The sequence below is a fragment of the Apus apus genome, chromosome 2 (genome assembly GCF_020740795.1).
Source record: "Apus apus isolate bApuApu2 chromosome 2, bApuApu2.pri.cur, whole genome shotgun sequence".
Taxonomy (NCBI): Eukaryota; Metazoa; Chordata; class Aves; order Apodiformes; family Apodidae; genus Apus; species Apus apus.
The window spans coordinates 68277623-68295318 of record NC_067283.1 but is presented as its reverse complement, the minus strand read 5'-3'; the positions used below and the strand labels follow the sequence as shown (position 1 = coordinate 68295318).

At 44.6% G+C, this 17696-nt stretch overlaps 1 protein-coding gene across 1 annotated transcript in view; it reads left to right on the top strand.

The window, feature by feature from the left end:
* The window catches only part of BMP6 (bone morphogenetic protein 6), a 91599-nt gene extending 75045 nt beyond the window's left edge, over positions 1-16554 (top strand). The window contains exons 3-7 of the mRNA XM_051610578.1: positions 3659-3807; positions 5018-5215; positions 12397-12473; positions 14849-14959; positions 15050-16554. Coding sequence (XP_051466538.1) covers positions 3659-3807; positions 5018-5215; positions 12397-12473; positions 14849-14959; positions 15050-15199 — 685 coding nt within the window. The 3' untranslated portion in view covers positions 15200-16554. The remainder of the gene's footprint in view (positions 1-3658; positions 3808-5017; positions 5216-12396; positions 12474-14848; positions 14960-15049) is intronic.
* Positions 16555-17696: the final 1142 nt, after the last annotated feature.

Sequence of the window (17696 nt, the reverse complement as noted above, 5' to 3'; positions counted from 1 at the left end):
AATGTGTATTCCATGGTCTTCAGAAAGCAGAACTGGGGGGAAGTAAAATTCCAGTTGTGTGGCTGCATTTCCCTGTGGACACTGGGGCAAGACTGGAAGTGTGATATTCACATCACTGACATCTGTCACCGTGTTTGTTGGCAGCTGTGTTGCCACTAATGACAGCAGTAGCAGGTTGGAGCCCTCTGTGAGCCATCAGTGCAGGAACATGCCATCAGTTTCCCAACTGCTTCTAGAAGCAGAGGCATGCTGAGTGGGAAATAATGGGCATGATTCACAGAGGTGTGGTGGCCGTGGCTACTTTCTGCTCCCTTTTCTCTGCATACTTTTTTCCTTTTACCCAGTCTCTCTCCTAGTCCTTGGATGTCCACGTGATCCCCTCACAACTGCAGCAAATCCTTCACCCTTCCCCATCTAATTATAATTTCTTTCCCTTCCACCTGGGGCCAGCCTGGGAGATCTCGCAACCTCTGTTCCAAGATCAGACATCATACAGCTTTTTTACAGGAGCAGCAAGGACATTTCTTCTTGGCCATATAATTGTATGGAAGAGCAGAGTGCTCTCAGGTGATGCATGGTATTTGGTTTACCAAGGGGGAAAGGAGGGGAAAGTTTGTACCCTGCATGCAAAAAGTCCAGATGACTTTGTTGCTAAGCTCTGAATCACTGTTGAGCCTGTGTGGGCAGGAAATTTCGAGTACTTACTATTTGGCCAAATTTGAGATTATTTTCTCAAAAGAGGAAGGACGTATAATATTTCTATTCTGAATAATAATAGTAATAATAATAATAAAGGAGTGGTTAAAGACTCTCAGATAATTTTGATTCTTTTTTATTTCAGTAATTTTTTTTTTTCTTCCCCTCCCATTTTGTCTTTTGAAGTAGGTGACTGGATATTTTCAAAAAACCTTCATGCCAAAACAACAATGAAATTGTATGCATTTTTGTGCAGCCTGGTGAGGTTTGGGTGACAAACATTAATTGAAAACAGGCTTAAACTGAAAGTATTAGGATGTGTTACCTGCTAGCATTACTACTGTGACCTGCAACACCTGTGGGGTGAACCTCCAGGGTTAGCTTTATCTGGGTGAACAATGCAGAAGTCAGTTGAATAGCAGAGCTGATGGAAACTCAGTCCTTATTGCAAAGAGTTGTCCATTTTTCTGCATTTTACAAAACAATGGAAGCCTTTTCAAAGTGAGCGGGACATACTGAGATAAAGTGGAGTGTTGTCATTTGGTAGAATTATACCTTGGTCAGGCAGTTTGTTTGTCACATCTGTGGAGGACACTAAGATGGGGGAGACCCACTGGAAGGCAAGTCTGTATTTTAAATAATGTAACAATGATGGAGATTCAGTCTGGGGGGAAAAAATGTGATTTGTTAGAACGAAGAATTGCATTTGGACATGAAAAATCAGTGATATAAATACAGCCTAGGAAGTGACTGTGTCCTTTGCAGTTCAGCAGCATGAATCTAAGGATTATAGTGGATCAGAAGCTGAACATGAGTTAACAGCTTGATTTTCATGAAGAAGCCAAAATTACATTCTGAGGTGTATGAGTAGAGGCATAGTCTGTGAAACGCATCAAGGTTACCCTTCCCCTGTAGTCAGGATCAGTGAGATCTTGATCTAAGCTGGATCTATGAAGAGCAAAGAGAACAGACAAAGTCTATAAAGTGTGGCTTGCAAGGAAAGACTGAAGAGGTTGTTTTAGTAAGAAGGAGATTGTTTTGGCATTCGAGTTGGATGTTATGAGGGGAAAAAAATATGCTTGAAGTTAAACCTATTCAATATTCTGGAAATATGGTAGAGTTCCTGACACTGGAAATCTATAAGATCCCATCTGGCAAACATATCTCAGGAGTAATATGGATGTGCTTGATCTTGTCCAGAGTTCAAGGGAAAGGACCAGATGATGCCATGTGGTTCTTTGAGGCTTTACACCTCTCTGATGTCCAACAGTCTTCCCAAAGTGCAAGACAATGGAAAGATAAGCTCTGAGGCTCCTCTTTGTGTTTTTTGTAGACCTGAGTGATCCCATGTGGTTAAGTGTTCATGAGTGTTTGCTCTTACGAAGTTCCCAGTGGCACTGCAGCCAGACGTGTGGTTTGTGGGCACATAATGCTGAAGTTACTCTGGTCTGGAGGCTCCAGTGGGACATTGAAACAAGCGAGTGCTGCAGAGAGTATGAGAGTTAGAAGAGGGCAGGTGGGACAGGAGATCAAAAAGCAATTGGATTGAGGAGGAAGGTCAGAACAGGTGCTGGGAAAACCCCTTTTCAGATATAGATAGCATTGGAGAGGACCAATGTGTAAGTCATATTCAGGGGTGGGAATCATCTAGCAGTTCATTCCTCTCTTAAATGTGGAGAGGGGAAGAGTGGTCTCAGGAGCAGCTGCTGTTTGTGATCTCCTTGAAGCAGCACTTCAGTTTACATACCCTGCCTGGAAAAGCCCACATCTTTCAAGCTTAAGGTTTCCAAAACATGGAGCAGCTGGCCAGCCCCAGCCACTCGCTGCTGTTTGAGGTGAAGGTCAGAGTTGTTCCTGAACCCTCTTCTAGTTGGAGAAGGAGTGGCAAAGACATCTGTGGGAAAGGCTGCTGAGTCAACCACAGAGTGTGTGGCTACCAGCAAGGCAGAGGAAAGCCTCCACACTGTAAAAATAGCCACACTAGGAGCCCTAATATACTTAAGTGCTTATTTTTCCATGTGTGATCTCATGTTAACCAAGCTGTTGGGCAGTATGACGTAGCAGTTGGCCAAAAATAAAATGTAACTCAATCTTTTGATGGGTGGAAGGGACTGTTTTCTCATTTCCATGAAGTTCTTGTTAAAAAAAGAAATCTGGGGGGAAAAGACAGGTGAGGATGGGATTGACCCCTGGTATCCATTGTGTGGTGTTGGCCACAGGAACTGTACCTCTCTTGCACAGGAAAATTATGTGTATAATAAAATGAGAAGGTGAACATGGGATTTCTCTGTGCTTCTCCAGCTGATTTCACTGAACTGAGTTTTGGGGGGCATTTGATGCTGCAAAAAAAGTATGAGCTTGATAGCATTTGAAGCTGAAGCCTATGAAAGAGACTGTGTATCAACAGCCCTGGAGCAAGGCACTCTAGTCCATGTTGATAAACCTCAGAAAAATGTCTTTAGAGGCTTTTAGAGGTTCATTTTCCTTCACTGTTTGATGCTTGGCCTGTCAGGTCATTTCTTTTTTGTGGTCAGTTGTGGTAGATCGGTGTTGCAGAAGGTGGGGTGAAACCATGAAGCCCTTTTGACAAAGGCCACTGAATGCCTGGAAATGCTGGTAGTTTGACTGCTGTCCTGCCAGAGTTAGCTAGCTTCTTCGGAAAGAGAATGGCTTACAAATCCCTGGCTGGTGAAAAAACACCCAGACCTAAGGACTAGGATTGCTTCCCTCCAGCCTTGGAAACTGAAAAATCTTAGTAATCCTGAATTTCACATGTAGAAGTATGTGCATCTCATGGCAAAACTCTGGATTAAAAACAGGCAGATTTTGTGGATTGTTTGTTTTTTTCCTAGTGATTAACATCACTTTTACTTATTTCAGGTTTTCTTGTTTCTGTAACAGTGAAAGCAAAGAGAGAAAATCTTAGACATCACAATCTTGTCATTATGCTTCTCCCCCGCAGGGCCTCTGACCTGTTCCTGCTGGACACGCGGGCGGTGTGGGCCTCGGAGGAGGGCTGGCTGGAGTTTGATGTCACTGCCACCAGTAACATGTGGGTGATGAACCCTCAGCACAACATGGGACTGCAGCTGAGCGTGGTGACCCGGGATGGTAGGTTATGGGTCAGTTAATGCTGGTAATCTCGCAAGCCTCTTGGATGCTGTCTAGAAGTGTTGCTAACGCGGTCCAGTTGTGATGTGAGGAGCGAGCACCCTGCCTTCATAGGCAGCTGTAGTAAGCTTCTTGAACAAGGCATCTGAGGGTGGAGATTGAGGGCTGTCAGCTTCTTGGCTGTTCCATGACAGATGTGTCTTTCCCCATAAATGAGGCTAGGCATCTCTGAACAGTACCAGGATGAAGTGGTAGAGGTGAGCTGGGGTAGGGTCCTGGTTCCTGAGTTCGAGGTGGAAAGGGGCACGGAGCTGGGATGCCAGGCACCATGGGAAGAAGAAAAGAGGGCAGATATATGGGTATGCACCTTCCCATGTGGGTTTATGACAGGCCTACTGGCTGCTGCAGCTGCCATCACCACTTGGATCTCATAAAACCCGAGGCTGGAGTCCTGGGCTGGAGAAGCGATGGGGTTGCTGTGTGAGGCTAGGCCCTCCAGGGGCAGCTGCAATGATAGCATTTCACAGTCCACAGAAACTTCAGAAGTGGCAAAGGAGAGAGGAGACTGTAAAAGAGCATGAAATTGAGTATTGGCAGATAAGTGGTAGGGAAGAAGAGGATCTAGAAGGTGACCAAAATTATGACAGTGACATTTTTCCTCTGTAGGAACCCATCAAACCTGTTGTTTTCTTCCTGTCGCTTCATGCTGGGGTTTGGTACACCGGTGGGGTCACGTGAGACCAGATGGGCTGTCCACTGTTCTCCCTGGGGAAATGGTGGTGCAAGCCTCCCCTTCCCCAAATGATTTGAGAGCCCATCTCTCACAGAGAGATCTCTTTGCCTGCTGCTTTCCCTAGAGGTCTTCTAATGCCATCTCTGCTTCTTGTGTTTCATAGGCAGCAAAACTAATTTCATGACACATCTGAGCTTTGTGTTTTACATATCTATTTGTGTAGTTCTTCAATGCCTGAGCCAGAGTAGAGATGCATAGTGGTACCAAAGAGCCCGGTGCTACAGTGAAGCCTCCATCCAGGAGGATGGAATGCTGTTGTAGAAAAATCCATAGGCCACAGTGGCAGGAGGGAAGCATTTAGTGAAAAAAGGAGTGTGGGCAAGAAGAATGGAAACACTGCTCATCGGGATGCTGTGATTCTGCAAGCAATCCAGCAGTACCGTTTCTTTAACATTCATTTTTACGTTTGTTTTCAAGGGTTCAGTGTAAATCCTAGAGAAGCAGGCTTGATAGGCCGAGATGGCCCTTATGACAAGCAGCCTTTCATGGTGGCCTTCTTCAAAGTGAGTGAAGTTCACGTTCGGACCACGAGGTCAGCGACGAGCAGGCGCAGGCAACAGAATCGGAACCGCTCCACTCAGGCTCAGGATGTTTCCAGGGTGTCTAGTGTCACAGGTAATCATGCAACACCTACTTTGTCTGAAAGCTGGAGTGAGTTCTTGGAATGTTTCTTTTTGCTCTCTTTGGGGTGCAAGGACAAGAAGGGGGATGTAAAGTGTGATGGTCTTCTTTGGGGAACATGTTACACCTGCAAGGGGATGAGAGAGGCAGTCTCACATAATGAGATTTTACAGGATTCCTCTTGAATCCAGCCTGGGGTGGACTTCCCACCCCTGTGGAAAGTCACAGCCATTGAATTCAGGGGGGGTGAGGTGTTTTAATTCTAAATTTTGTGCTTGCTACACAGTATTTCCCTAGAACCGTGCCACTTGAAATGCAGTGTTTAAAAGATTCCATCTCTGAATACATTGAGATTTATGGTATTGCACATACTCATTTCCAGCAGAGTCCTCTTTCAGTTTTCTTTGGAAAAACCGTGGTAGAACAGCACGAGAGCCTTTTTTGTTTGGTTGGTTTTTTGTGGTTTGTTTTTCTTTTTTTGAGAACAACTGTGTATATATGGTGAAGTGCATTTCCAGGCAGGCAAAGAAGCTTGCCTGTTTACTGTGAGAAGGTTGCGTGTTGCAAGCGTTGTGCAGCAGCCTTTTGAGTGCTGTTGTGGGCTGGTGGGACCATAGGATAACTGAAGTTTTGACAAAATAATTGACAATATCCTGTCTTCTAAGTCCTTTTTTGTTTTCCAGCCACTCTGCCCTGCATCACAGTGCCACACATCCTTTGTTCATTGTGTACCTTCTTGCCTCTCAAACATTTCAGCCCATTCAAAGTTACTTGATTAATTTGCTTATGCTGCCCCCTTCATTTCCAATAGGATCCCTGCTTTTCCCATGTCTAGAAATGACTATACCCCAAGGAAGAGACACAGCTGTAATTTTCAGTCTATGTCCAAACACAGCATGAGGAGATGTGCCAGCATTGCCTGAAGTCAGCCAGCGTGAATCTGTAGCCTGTCCCTTGCTCTTGCATACTTGGGTTGTGGGTGAGCCATGCTGCACCCGAGGTGGCCCAGTGCTGGCCATAAAGCTGGAAGCCTGTAGGAAGCCAGAACCAGGTTGGGAACCCCTCTAGGGCTGGTGGCCATGTATTGATGCAGCCCTATTGTTCCAGCCCTCCATGGGGATGGACTTACCCTTTGGGCTAGTGCATGCCAGCAGCAGTTGGCCACTAGCAGCTGTTTCATGTCCTTATGGTGCATGCCACAGCATGGCTGTGGGTGCCTGTGTCATGCTGTGCAAGTGTCGGACTCACTTGGGTGTGAAGCGTCACTTCCTCGGTTTTAAGGGTAAGTAGGAGTTACTCAGTCCTGCAACCTGGTCTCCCCCAGGGAGGCTGGCCAGTAGCGGTGTGGCGTTGCTGGAGGAGTTATTGTTTCATCTGGTGCAAGAGCCCTCTGTCAGCTCCGTGGGTGGAGCCGTCTGTTGGTCCCAATTGCTGAGACCTCCTTTGATCTTGGTTTTCCTTGGGGTCTCCAAGCTGCAATTTTAAAGGTGGGCATCACAGCAGCTTGCTGGGTTACTTTCACATGTAATGGGCTTGCCAATAGATAGTTTATTCCTCTGGGTGTTATAAGCAATAAGCCCAGCTCTTATCCAGGCAACATGCAGTTCTCCCGCTCAGGTGGGCTTGGATGCTGTGCTCACTTTGTCACCACAGCCAAGTTTTGGGTGCATTTACAGGGAATGCTGGAAAGTTACTTGCTGCGTTGCTGTTTTGTGGCTCTGGTAGCAGAGTCAGGATAGGCTCCAACTTTCTCTCCTTAGCTCTGCAAGATCCACAGTGCTAAAAGAAAAAAAAAAAAATCACTACTATTAAATCAGGCAATGTGACTCAAAGCTCCAGAGGGAGCAGATATATTGGGCAAAAAGGGCCATTTTTACATTGCTGCTTTCTTGACTACACCACACATCAGGTCGTAAAATTATAAAATGACAAAAAGGGAAAAAATAGCTGGTCATTCTGTGGTCTCAAGGGCTTTTTTGAGCTCTTCTAGCTCTGAGCCAGCTTTAATTTAAAACCTGGAATTTGGCAGTTCAGTAGTCAACAAGGTATAGTTGAGCCTCTGTGGATTTAAGGCAGAGGAAAGGAGAGGATTTTAAAGTTAAGATATATGTTTGGTTGGTTTCTGTGTTTAGAAAAGAGAGACAGCATCAGCTTATTTTCCTGTCTAAGCGTGACACTCTTAGACTCTGTTTTCCTTAAGAAGTGGTAGATTTAATAGCCTTGGAGGCACTGATGATCAATATGGATTTTTAGCATTAAAGGGATCATGGGGATTTATTTATTTATTTTTTTCAGTTGTGTGGGTTCCTACATCTGTGCCCTGATGATGATGCATGACAGGTCTGGGGAAGTCTTCATCCCAGGATGTGAGCCTAGGAGTTGGGTTGGGGCATTACATTTTTTAAAAAAACACCCTTTACTATCTAAATATGGAAAGCATTTCAAGTCCTGCTGTTCGGAGTGCATGAAGTGTGGTGCTGGGCTGGTACTGGATCTGGTGAGACTCAGGGTTATATGAAGACATGCTGCTGCATGCAGGATTGGGACCCTGCTGTGCTCCCTTTGATGTGCAGTTGTTGTCCTGCAGTCAGTACCAAGGGCTCAGATGCTAAGGTTATGGCTGTGGCATAAGAATCGCAATGGTCTGTATTTTTTTGCCAAGAATGCTCATTTCCCTGAATTAATTATAAACACATAATTATGACTGGCTTATATAAAGCAGGACTGGGTAACCCCCATGGTCATAAACTGCTTTGACATAGAGTCCTGCGTCAATGCATTCCTGGAACCAAGTTCTGTTCTTCAGCAGGAGGAGGAGGATGAGCAGGAAGAAAAGGAAGTATTTTAATCTGTTCAGACAGAGAATTGTACTCCTGCTCTGACCCAAAACAGAGAGGAATGAGGTGGGTGGGAGGAGCATGCAGGTGTGTCTCTGGTATTGTCTGCAAGGTCTGGAGGCCCTCGCTCAGCCGTGTCTCCTTGTGGGTTTAGCTCGTGCTCTCAGACTCCAGGCTGGCCCTCTAGTTAACCTGAAGAGATGGGGACTTTCATCAATGTAACAGATGGTGATCCTCCAGCATAAGAGCTTTGCTGCCTTATGATCTGAATGCTGGTTGTCATTTGGGCTGTCTCCTTGCCCAGAGGTGATAACCTTTCTCTCTTGCAAGTCAGCCTTCAGGCACGCCCCTTCCCATCAGCTCCTCCTTACAGAGGCAGTCGCATGTAAATGTCTGACTTCAGGCTGCACTTGCTGTTCTGAGTGAAACTCATGCAAACACCCCTTTTTGGGTCCTTCTCTTCAGCCACCTGGGATCTCTGGGACTGGTTTGGGGTGCTCCATGAGAAATGGAGGAGCCCTCCAAGCAGCCTTTCCTTCCAGCAGACATGCGTGGCGCCAGGCAGATTTCCCCACACGTACAGGAGCTAAATACCGCAAAGGGCAGGGTGCACAAACACTGGAGGCAAATAAGGCCAGATGCTTTCATGGTGGCAAGGGACTTGTTAATAAAGACCCTTATCTCACAGCCAATCTTCCCTTTGGTAGAGAGCACTTGGATGCAGACTGGAGTAGTGTGGCCAGCATTTCTGTATGTGCCTTCACATGTGGGTCCACGTCAGCCCGACATCTCCCCTTCTTCCCACCCAAGCAGATCACTTTCATGTGAAGTGAGCTGTTATTAACTGCGTGATCAGTTTACACCAGCTTTATCCAGACAAATCACCAAAGTCAAACACCGAGAAGAAGGGAGAAGGGGCTGGCCTTGGAGACCTCTGTCAAAGCTATTTCGGACCACAGAAGCAATTAATTACTGTGTGGAATTTGGTAAACTGGCACCCTGGGAGCAGCAAGGGTGTTCTCAGATGGATCAACCTCAGTAAATATTTATATATTCTTTGCCAACACTTAACGTGGGAGAGGTTATAGGAAATCTAAGGTGGATGTGTAAGTATCTGTAGGAGGAAGACCATTAGGGTCAGGCTATTCTCTCTCCCCTTTCAGCAACACAAATGCCAGTGTCCAGCCTTAAGAGAAACATCTGTGCTCACAGAAAGTCAGGCTTAGGTTCTGATGAAGGCAGACAACATTCAGTGCAGACAAACCACGAAAACAAGCTGTCTTAACTATGCTGTTTTAACTGCACTGCCCTGGAAGTTATTTTTAAGTGCAGAACTAGGGGTTTGGGTTTTTTTTTAAATCTCTGTTTTAAAATAGTTTGCAGTGTGATTAGATACAGTGCCTTGTAAATGCCAAGCTTGTGTTTCTGAATTGGTACCTTCAGAGGGAAAAAAGGGCAATTTTGGGCTAAAACAGTTAAGCATGCTTGACTGGGGTAGCTGATACTGCTTTCCAGGCTTTGGAGAAAATGTGTTGTGGAAGACAACTTGAGTAGCTCAAGAAGCTTTAGTTCCCCACTAAAAACCCTTTACTGCCCATGATTGGATGCATGTGGCTCCAGGGCATACTCCAAGCCCCAGACCCTAGGTTGTTATTATGGGCATCCCTATTGCTGTATTTTTTTCCCCATTCAGAAAGCCACTGCTAAGGGTTTGTTGCATCCCTAAGGTTGGTCTACAGTAGATTCCGTAAAGTAGACAAGTTAAGCAAACATGTAAGAAGAGAGAGTGAGGGAGCTTGGTGTGAGAGTTAAACAGGGAAGCGTGCAAATCCTGGGAGAGGGGTTGTTTAGTAAGTTGGCATTTAAGAAAGCAAAGGCTGAGTTTGAGCAAGTGAGGAGGCAGAGCTGCCTGCGTCTGCATTGGACGGAGAGTAGCTGGTGCTTGATGCAGGGTGTGAATGGGGTGATTCAATTGCCAACCAGTGAACTGGGGCACATTTTGGGGGGCCAATTTGAAGCAGTGTGAGAGGGGACACGTTTGTAACATGTTCTGCTTCATGTAGCTTGTTAAGCAGCTCTTTTTTCCCTTTGTTTTCTTAAACTTGTGATTGCTCGCAACCTTTCTTCCCACTACTGTTTTCGCTGCCTCCCTTGCCTTCTCCCCTTTCCCATAGCTGATTTGGGTAAGTTTTAACTGGATTTGGAATGTAGCATACTTCTACCCACTCGGTTGTGAATAGATGAACTCCAGTGTAACTCCCTGTCAGATACAGATGGTTTTCCCCTAAGCAAACAAGGTATTTCCCATTGAAGAACAATGAAGTGGTGTTTTCAGGTACTTAAAACCTTTAACTACTGAAAGGATCTTCTGCTCATTTTTTTCCCCTTGTTATGACCAGGTAATTTAGAAACATTGTGTGCTAGAAATTTGCTCCCTGGCTGAGCCAGGGACTGAAAAGCTTCATCTGGAAAAAACACTACACCCTGGTTTCTATAGGCTATGTCTAGTATGAAACTGAAGAGGTTGAGTAGAGAAACTTGCCTCCGTCCTTGCTACCACATGCTCCTGAAAGAGGGAATGTTTATGCTGCAGCAGGCTGTTAACCAGCTCTGCTCACCTGATTAAATCTGTGATTGAAGTGAAGCTATTGAAAGTCTGAAATGCAATCCTTAAAGTTTAAAACCCAAGCTGCTTCTAAAAACAACTCTAATCTTTGGTGGTTTGGAGGCTAGGCTTGAGGTGTAGGGTTTTTTCAGACCTCAGTGTTAACTGTACCCAGCTGTAATGCTGTGCTGCCCTTAATGTCAGTTGGATGTGCTTTTAGTATTATAGTTTTTATTTTGAATAAATATTTGCGTTTGTAGCTCCCAAACTTTAGGGAGGGTGGTAGAGGGAAGAAAAAGAAAGGCTTATTCAGAGCCAAGGGATAAGTCACTAAAAATATTTTTCTATCCCAGCTGCCACATTTGGGGAAAACATGCTGGGAGGGTGCCCTTTCAAGCTTCCTTAAGGGTGCCAGGGGGGGTGGGTAGCTGAAAGGCCCAGGGCAGCGGGAGGCAGCACACAGCAGCGTGTGGCATCCGCCTGCTGAAGGAAGCGCCTTTACTTGCAAATGAGGTGCGCAAGGGGAGAAGGGAGAGGTGGCCCCTTTCAGTAAGGAGCAGGAGGAAACATCGCCAGTCCGGGTCCAGCTCTGGGGTGAGCAAACACGTGTCACTGCACAGGAACCTGGGCTTCCATGCTGCTTGGCCGATTATGCCACCATTTCTTCCTCTTGTGCTTCCCATCGGGCGCAAAGAAAGGGTTCGGCAGCCATAGCCAGTGGCCAGGCCACCCCACTGTGAAGGTGGCTTTTGTGGTTTCTGTGCACTGAGGTCGGGCAGCCACCCGAGGCCTGACGAGACCAGGCACCGCCCGTCAGGGCTGGATTTGTGCAGCCACCCCAGGGTGAAAGGCCCCTCTGTCACGGCTCCGCTCTTCCCCTCGTTGCGGTTCCAGGTGTTCACGTGCGGTGCCGCCTCTCTTTCCAAACATAAATGGGAAATTCCACCCGCTGTCAAAAGCTGCATTTTATAGGGCCATCAGGAGCAGCTCCTGCACGGTTCCAACATCCTCATACATTGCACCACGGCCAGGGGGAAGATCTCTGGTCAGGACTTTGCAACCTGTGCCCCTGCTTTTCTGTGAAGCATTGGCACGAAGGAGCAAGTTAACATTGACAGCGTGTCAAGTCCTGTGTCATCTGCAGATAAGCAGATTATGAGAAGGAGAAACTTGTTTTCTACAGCATGGCTTATAAAGGTCCAGGAGCTGAGGTGATGCATGGAGCCATGTGTGATTTCCAGGATAGGCTGGGGGTAAGGCACAGAGAGGGACGAAGACATGACTTCACTGACTATGGGTCATCTTAGCTGTTTAAGGACTTCTGCTAACTGGTGGAGGGGCATAAGATGATGATGAACCTTCCTGGAGTTGCAATTCTCTTGGTAACTGTGTGTGTTTTGAGCTTAGCACCTAGGGCAGCACGTGTCGGAAACCGCAGCTGAGGAAAAAGTAATTTTACTGGAGGTGTTTTACAAGCACTGCTTGTCAAGTTATTAAAGGCAGCTGAAGGAATTATAACCAAGTCACTGTTACTTGGGTGCCTTCATTTCCATAGGTGTCTTAAAAGCTTCAGCTTTGCTTTGGATGTCCCTCAACACTCTTATCCTTCTCGCTGCTGAGGGAGCTCATCATTTCTTACTGCTGAGCCCGCATTGTGCACACATCTGGCCCGTTGTGCCCTCCAGTCTGTTTTACTTTCTAAATTCCTGTTTTTTTTCTTTTTCTTTTAACAGATTACAACAGCAGTGACTTAAAAACAGCGTGCAGAAAGCATGAGCTTTACGTTAGCTTCCAAGACTTGGGATGGCAGGTGTGTGATGTTTCTTTCTGGGTAAACTAGACATTTTGTTATGAAATGTTGTCTAAACAGTGTCATGGTAATTCCACTCAAGGCTGCCATTATGCTTTAAAATGTCCCTTGTGCCTCCCCACTAAAACCAGTCACAGGGAAGGGCAAATAAATATTGATAGTTGTGACATTTGATAAGTTCCAGAGGAAGCTTGATTCTTTATGAGATGTAAGTATACAGTCATTCTCTGTCACTCATGGGAGTCACAGTACGGGCAAGGGCTCATATCTGTGTAGTTCTACTGAAAAAAAAAAAAATAATCTGATGCTAAGCACTGGTTTTAACCAAATCAAGTTTATTCTAGTAATCAGCCTAATTTTAACCTTGGCCACTGTGTTGAAATCCTCTGCCCCTGGGCCACAATTAGCACTGGCTGCAGTAGGTGGAATAAAGACCGGGTTTAGTTGCAACACTGTGAGGTAAGGCACTTGTTTAGAGTACGTTATTTAGGGCCAGGCCACAGTGTCATCAAACATCACATTTCAAAGAATGCACTCATCTGCTTTGTGGGGTTTTTTTGGTTGTTTTTATTTGTTTGGGGTTTTTTGTTGTTTGTTTGTGAGTTGTTCCTTTTTCCTTTTCTTTTTCCTTTTTCTTTTTTTTTCTTTCTCTTTTTTTTTTTTCTGTTTTATTCTTTCATTCAGCACTTATGTGAGGAAGATCCCGTTTCTGTCAGCTAGTGTTTTTACCAGATTATAATTCAGGATGCCAGGGCTGCCCCCGCTGCTTCTGTAATACCCTACATGTGAAAGTCCCTTCCCAGCTAATCAAACAGCGACATTTTTTGTTGCTTATGTCAGCTCCATCCCATTAGCTACAAATGTGGCTGCATACTTAGTTGTTAGTGGCTTTTCTTTTTATTTGTGCAAGAGCCTTTCCACCTCTTCCTTAGATTGCTTGCCCTGACTCCAGGCAGGAAGCGTATTCCAGTTGTGAAGTTCACAGCCTTGGAGGCACTGCCTTCATCTTTTTAGTTGAAGGTAAGATGGTGCCAAAGGAAGGCCACAGAACTCATTGCAAGAGTTGGAATCCAGATGCTGCTTGTTGAAGGGAGATGATGGAGGCAGGTGTTGGGCACCGCTGTTTCCTGAAGAACACCCATCCATTTTTGTTAGTAGAGCACTTTCCTCCTTCTTATGCTGCACATAAATTTAATGACGTGGTCTGTACTGATTTCTGTAGCAGGAAAGTGATTGTCTTATAAAAGCAGCTTGGTTTACCAGGAAAACAATATGGGTGAGCTAGTACAGTAGAATGAAGGGGTGGTTTTGCTAAGTCCAGGTATCCTCATGTTGGCAATCATGCCACTTGGTTAGCAGAGCTGCAGTAACAGTCTGTGGCTGCTCAGGCCTGCAATAGCAAAATTTAGGTTATCCCAGGTAATTGTGGTCAGCTGAAGCGGAAATCACCTAAAAATTACGTGCATGAGAAACATACGAGTGCGTCCTCCTGCTGGGTGACCTGCATAGCCTGACACTGAGAAAGGAGAAATGTCTCCTGATAATCAGTGATGCTTTTAGTCTACCTTTGGCTCTTTTGTGTCAGCAGCAGAGAAGCTGTACATTTTTTATTAGCCCTTGGGTGTGGAGTCACCTTCTTCCACAGCATGGCACATAGCTTGCCACCAGGGCCACCTGCTTTCACATGCAGCTCAGGCTGGCTGTCCTGTTCCCCTGTTAGGAGTCAGGCAGAGGTGGAAAAGCTGTTACACAGCTAAAACTTCCATAGTGGCCTTAGCAGATTTGTGTCCCTCTATGAGAGTGTAGAAGGTAAGAGTGTCCGAGGAACCACATGAGTGTTTCATCAACCCATCCTGGAGCTGCCTGGCTGAGTTGTGCATGTGTGCACACATACACGCATGTACATGATTTTCTCTGGGAGAGGACACCAGCTGAGGCTGCGATTCATCCTAGCAAAGGTATTTCAGCCAGAGGGCCTAACCTGCAGGAAACAGGCATCCAAACCACAATCCCCACAGGGCAATCCAGCAATGGTTTTAAGAATAAAACTTTCTGCGTTTGTGGCAGTTAAGCTGTGCATGGAGTGCACTGTTCTTTGGACATTAAAATCAGTGTGTCTACAGAAAAGACATGGCTCAGAAAAAAACACACACACACAAAAAAATCAAACCAAAACAAAAAAAAAAAAATCAACAAAACAAAACCAACAAAAAAAGCCCCACAAAACAACCTCTTAACAGTTTCAGTGAACAGACATTTTTCACCCTCAAGAAAAAGTTAGTGGAAAATGTTCAGCTGCTCTTAATTGCATGCAGTTGTCTGTACAAGCTGGCAACTTTTTAATTTGAATCACGTTCTGTTTGTTTCCTAAAAAGGACTGGATAATCGCTCCAAAGGGCTATGCAGCCAACTACTGTGACGGGGAGTGCTCATTCCCACTCAATGCCCATATGAATGCAACCAATCATGCCATTGTACAGACTCTGGTAAGTCTCCAGAAAGCTTGATGCCAAAGTAATAGGTGAATTTGTAAACAAGTTACCATTGTCTCTGTTGTATTTTCTTTTTGGCAACAGGTTCATCTTATGAATCCTGATTACGTTCCTAAACCATGCTGTGCACCTACCAAACTAAATGCCATATCTGTTCTTTATTTTGATGATAATTCTAATGTAATATTGAAGAAATACAGGAATATGGTAGTAAGAGCTTGTGGATGTCACTGACAAGCAGTCTTCATGTGGACTCTGTGATTCTACCATGAACTTCCATACTACCTTCCCTGCTTCCATGAACTTCCTGGCCTTGGAGAAAAGAATAATTGATGAACCACCTTTCAGAACACCATGTATGTGCCTTGTGTGAGAAAGGGGTGTGGGGAATGCACAGAGGGGGATGTGCAAACTGCTGGACTTCTTATAGACTGACCCTGTGCACAGTGGCAGTCAGCTCTGCAGAGCTGGGCTGCACAAAGCAGCAAAATGTCCACACACGCTTTAGCTGGATGGGACTGTCAATCTCACAAGCAGCTTGGCCTTGGCAGTTTCTTGGATGGGTGCTGCAGTTTTACCAGATAGGCACTAAACATCCAAAATGAGAGAGGTTTGTTTTTTCTTTCTGGGGAGAGAAAAAAGACAAGGGGAGAGACAGGGAAGCTGTGAAGAAAGGAGTGTTAGCACTTTGGACTTAGAGCATACAAGACAATATAAAATTCCTAAGGTTAGGAATTGCCTTCTGCCTAGAAGGACCAGTTACTATACCTAGACTGTTAGTCTCCTCCTGAAATCTGTCACGACAATAAGCATCTTAAATTGTGCCAAAGCAAATGTTTCAGTTCTTATTCTCCAAGCACAGTCTAATAAGTCTGATGCTGCAAGAGTTAAGATTGCTTGGCTGCATCCTGTGTTAGAAACACTAGTGTGAACTCAGACCCCAGCTGGTCTTTCCAGTTCAGTATCTGACAAAGCAATATAGCTTAACACACTTGGTCTCGTGGAACTTCCTTCCACTCCCCACTCGGAGCTCATATACTAGCACTTGCCCAGGAAGGAAGTTGAGACACTTCTACAGCTGAACTTCAGAAGTAAAAGTTTAGGGGCCATTCATTCTCTAGTTGGACAATTTATTTACAGGAAGACAAAATGTCAACATATGCAAGTATCTGGCCAACCCTTCCCCTTCAACTCATGCAACTAACCAGCTGGTATAAAGGATACGTTCACAGTGTAGCCATGGTTTGACTAGCAGAAGCTAATAGCAAATTGTTTTGATCAATATTAAACTTGTATTAAATGCACTTACCTCTAATTCTTGCATTTAAAAGGCTTCTTGTAAATACAAGCTATAATTTATTGCACTTGTCACTGTATATTCATTGTGCTGTATCATTTATAGAAAGACTGCTTTTTTTAAAAAAGTTTTTATTTAGAAAAATCTCAGTGTAAACAATTGTACCACTTTGATTTTATACAAGAAACTCATGAGATTGTGCTTCACTAGAAAGTTGTTAAAAACATGATAATAAAGGCTTCCTTTAAGGCAGAAGTACATACATTGATCTAATACATCTGCCAGTACAACACTTGGCTTTCACTGTGGCTTTTTCACCCTTACACATTTTTACATTGAACAGAATCCAAAGTTCTGGACAGACAGTGAAGTACCAGGAGAAATTTGATGATTTAAAAGTTCCTTTGTGTTTTGCCTTTTTTAAAAAAAACCCAATCTGCTCCATATGATGGACAAAAAAATATCAGTATCTTGACAGATTAGTCAAATTAGCCTGTAGCCATCTTCATTCCATGAGTTTCTGTGCACACAAGACAGCAAAATTCAGTTCTTGGTTTGCTCTTTTCATTGTATTGTGACAGTTTCTGCTGTATAAATTCTTTGGCTTTCACTTATGTCTAACATGGAACATCTTATGCACCAAAGAACAGATCCATATTATAATCCAAGGCACCACCGACTAGCATTCCTAGCATTCAAACTTATCAACGCTTATAGCTTGGAAAAAGGTTAAGGCTCAAGAAGAAATGGGAACTAATTTATACTACTGTAGAACAACTGAAAGGGAAAAAAAATAAACATTGTACTAGCTGTTGTTCTCCAAGTATTCTGAATAAGGAGCAGGTCAGCACAAAGTCTGGATTCAGGTGAGGGTAGGAAACACATCATCAGCTCTGGAGGCTGATTGTTTAATATTAACAGAGCAGTTATAAAAGTGCCTATTCACTTTGGCTCTGTAGAAGTAGAGCAGTTACTCCTCAGGAGCTGGACAGAAGCAGCCTACAAAAAAGAAAGATCCACCTGACACAAGTACACTATGGCATCAGTAATGTTCAGGCACATATTACAGTACCATCACTTTCATTATGGCTAGACCTCCCACGCTGAGAGGGTTAACAAGAAACAACCAGCTCATGTTGGCCTGGTATCTTCCAACGGTGTGTGTGGTGTTTTTCTCAACCTCCTGTGACTTTCCATCTCTTAACCAGCAGCTATATTAGGACAAATAGGGTTTAAGTAACATTTGAAGAGGCAAAAGTGACTCAACACAGCTATAGCTTTTACCTTTCTAGTAATGGTGGGCAGGCTGTAAGGATTACTTTTTAACCAAATCTAACCTGAAGACAAAAATATTCTAGGGGTGTCCTTAAGCTGGTTTTCTTCATGTATTTTAGTCTCAAAGGAAACCACTTACACTTCATTGCAGGTATGCAG